Below are 3,395 nucleotides of genomic sequence, written 5' to 3' on the forward strand. Positions count from 1 at the left end.
TCTCCACCACGCTCTCCTCGTACGATCCACCAGAGCGGTCAGAAGCCACATGACCATGCGCTTGGAAACCAGCCAAGAGCGGCCCATGGCCAAACTTTAAAAAAAAAATCACACTCGCTGCGCTGCCTGCCCGCCGGAGTCTGCTCCGGCCGCGCTCAATCGGACGCTGCGACGAGGGCGGTTGCTCGGCTCATTCCATCGCTCAGACCGGAACTTTAACTCGACACTCGTCGTGGTAGGGTGGGTGTGTGTGTGTGCACGCGCACTCGACCATCATGGCCTTGACTTGACTGGTATCGTCTGGTCTGCTCTTGTCCTGCCTTGTCCTGCCTTGTCAGACGGGCACCGGTTGCTACCAGTACCAGGTTCCAACAAATCTCCGTCGTGGTAGCTACTGGTGGTGCATCCCTGCTAGCAATCGCTCCAAACCTCCAAGGTGGTGTGGAACTTGCACAGTTGACCACTCTACAACAGCGTAGTGCGCGCGTAGCTCCAACTCTGCTGGAAAACGGTCCGAATAACAATGTCAACTTAGCCGTCCCAGGAACCCCAGGCCAAGTGTCAACTCTAGGGCCATGATTCGCATTCGTATCCAGCACATGGCGATTGCAGTGCCCTGTGCCGTGTCTGCCCTCCTTCTCACATCGTACAGATGACTGCACGCGGGCTGCGCTTATGAGGCGGTCAATACTGTCAATGTATCGCCTTGGTCTTGATGCAGCGCTGGCCCTACCACAAGCCTCGACACTACAAAGCATATCCCCATCTAGACATGCATCTGTCGCAACCATGTCCATGGACCCTCTTCCTGGCCCTACTTATACCCCAACTACCGAATTGGATCAAATATTGCATGCCATGGCCGTGCACCTCCCCGACCCTGCTTGCGCTCTGGACCTTTGCATGGAGCCTAGTCATCGCACGGCTGCGCCCATGCATGACATGCCTACGTTGATCGAACCCTCGTCGTCATCGGCCCTAAGCACTAGACTAACCGGGTCCCCGAGCAGTGCACGTAACCGCTTCACCGCCATCTCTCCAAACACATCACTTTTCGCTGTCATCCCACCTTCCGCAAACGCTATATGTAAACCAGTGTCGGTGTGAATGTTGACTCGCCATTCTTATGTGGGGGCATTGAGTTTTTTTTTTCTTTCTTTCTTTCTTTTCTTTCTTTTCTCTTGTCGACTTCTTATTCCTCTTCCTCCCCTTCATCGACCTCCAACTTGGACCTGTTCTCCTTCCTTCTTACCCACAGCGATGGATTGGCAGAGCAGATGAATCCGGCCCAGCATGCAGCCCCAGCATACATACACACCCAGAGGCGCGTGCGCGTCGACTGCTTATTCTGCGATTCTGCATGATATCAGGATAGGAGTAAGAGCCGCTACATATATGGTACATACATACATGAAAATGATGCACTGGGGAGAGGGGCTAGGTTGATGACACGCTGCAACTGGGTCCAGACACTCACCCAATCAAGTGGGACTCGGGAGCAGGATCAGCGGTCCTTTTCACCGTTTACCTCTGCAATGGGTTCACAAGGCTGTAAGACGGCATGTGTCGCAGCGGTCCCGGCTTACGTCCAGTCGCTCCATCCTTCATCCTGGTGTTTTTACCCGCTTGAATTGCCCGAATTCGAAAGCTGACGTCGGGCCGATCAGCGAGACATACGGGATGAGCCTGCTCGGTTTGCAGCGCAGTTTCATGCCCTGCCATGGCCCTCGGCCAAGTGCCGATGTGCTTTTTCGCCTCAGCATGGCGACACGACCAGTCGTGTCGATGAGTGGGCAGATTCGCGATCACGACGATGGAGGGGCAAGCAGGGTGTGTTGCGGACGACTTGCCTCATTTTGCTGCCTGTGCAGCCCGTGACTCTTTTTTTTTCTTTTCTTGTGCCTTGTGGCAATGACTCGCAAGGGATGCGTCGCTCCCCATGTACACTGACATGGGCGGCTTCTAGCTCGTCATCCTTCCCCGCGGCACACATGTCGTCTCCAAACGAGCAGCCCACCTTCGACACGTGTACTGCTGTACGAAGGCTAGATTGCCTCGACGACTGCCATGGAGGCTCTCTCACTCTCCACCGGTGCAGCGCGTGACAGCCGCCAGGAGCAAAAAACGAGCACCAAGCATGCTGCCCACAGACATGGCACCGTCACGCGCAGCAAGACGCTTTTGTGTCCAAGTAGGCCATGTTTGCTTTGGCGGCACGCAAAAAGGGCGTTTTTCTTACGACGTTGATTCAAGGCCCAGAACACGGTGATGAGATCTGCACTTGACTCAACGACCTTGTCAATGCATGGCATGGGGGTGGCCAATATGCGCTTTCATCTGGAGACATATATACATGAGAAATGTCGCAAGGCATCGGTTCTTTAACTACGATGGAGCCCGCGCATGTGAGGTGCAGAAAAATGAAGGGAACTTCCCGACACCCGACCTGCTTGCTGCATGCAGCCAACCTAGTAGATTTGGAACCCCTAAAATATCTCAAATCATGTTAGACACTGCGGGCCAGATACCCGCATCCTTCCCTTTTTCCCCTCTCTTTTAATTTTTTTTTTCTCCATTACATGCATAAGCGCTTGGCCCAGGGAGGAAGAGAGGGTATTTTGGGGCCATGAGGAGCACTGCAGGCCTGTCGACGACGACGACGACTACTTTTTTTTTCAACAGAGGAAAAGGCCTCGGGCATATCCAAGCAAGCCGGTTGATGCAGTGTGCAGCAACAAGATTGAATTTACTACGGCTACAGGGAAGGTCAGCAAGTCGGTCACACGGGCACGCCGAGCATGCTCCATGATGGATAGCCGCATGCCACGTATCCAACCATGATGTAAAGATGAGAAGGAAGAGAAAAACAATGGCAATATCACGATGCTCGCGGGGCGTCTAGGCTCATTGCTTACCATGGACGCAGGTATATGGGGCGGGGGCCCAGCTAGGCAGACTTTGCTGTCCAACGACCATGCATGCCCGTACACACACACCAAGCGCTGCAACCTCAGCACCCGCCAAATGTCCGTCCGTCCGCCCCAAACTACGCACGGCGCTTCCGTGTGAACCACACACACCACCGCCACCACGACGACTACCGCCGCCACCACACCCCCTTGGCTCTGGCAGCCATTTTACTTTGGCCATTTTCAGAAGTGCCGAACCACTGTGCTGGGACGTCTTCTGCACACCGGTCCAGGGCGCATCCCTGTCTAGAGTATGCATATCTTGAAGCCCAACCATGCAAGCCATGCAGCACAACACAAGTCTCTCATGCATGTCAGCACGTCGTCCCCACTGCGACGATGATGGAGAGGACCCGCATTGGCGATCTGATCATGTGACGGGCATGCTCATTGGCACAGGAGAGGAGGAAGGGGGAGGGGGGGGGG

At 54.8% G+C, this 3,395-nt stretch overlaps 2 protein-coding genes across 2 annotated transcripts; one reads left to right on the top strand and one right to left on the bottom strand.

Moving 5' to 3' along the window:
* Positions 1–335: 335 nt before the first annotated feature.
* SETTUDRAFT_185136 (uncharacterized protein) lies at positions 336–1,107 on the top strand (the record flags this gene model as incomplete). Its single annotated transcript, XM_008023609.1, has 1 exon — positions 336–1,107. The coding sequence occupies exon 1, from the start codon at positions 676–678 to the stop codon at positions 1,105–1,107; it is 432 nt and encodes a 143-aa protein (XP_008021800.1). The 5' UTR covers positions 336–675.
* A 96-nt stretch (positions 1,108–1,203) lies between these two features.
* SETTUDRAFT_169856 (uncharacterized protein) lies at positions 1,204–1,881 on the bottom strand. Its single transcript, XM_008023610.1, has one exon. It carries the CDS (start codon positions 1,720–1,722, stop codon positions 1,525–1,527), a length of 198 nt encoding a protein of 65 aa, XP_008021801.1. The 5' UTR covers positions 1,723–1,881; the 3' UTR covers positions 1,204–1,524.
* Positions 1,882–3,395: the final 1,514 nt, after the last annotated feature.

Source organism: Exserohilum turcica, assembly GCF_000359705.1.
Source record: "Exserohilum turcica Et28A unplaced genomic scaffold SETTUscaffold_101, whole genome shotgun sequence".
In the NCBI taxonomy this organism is placed as follows: domain Eukaryota; kingdom Fungi; phylum Ascomycota; class Dothideomycetes; order Pleosporales; family Pleosporaceae; genus Exserohilum; species Exserohilum turcicum.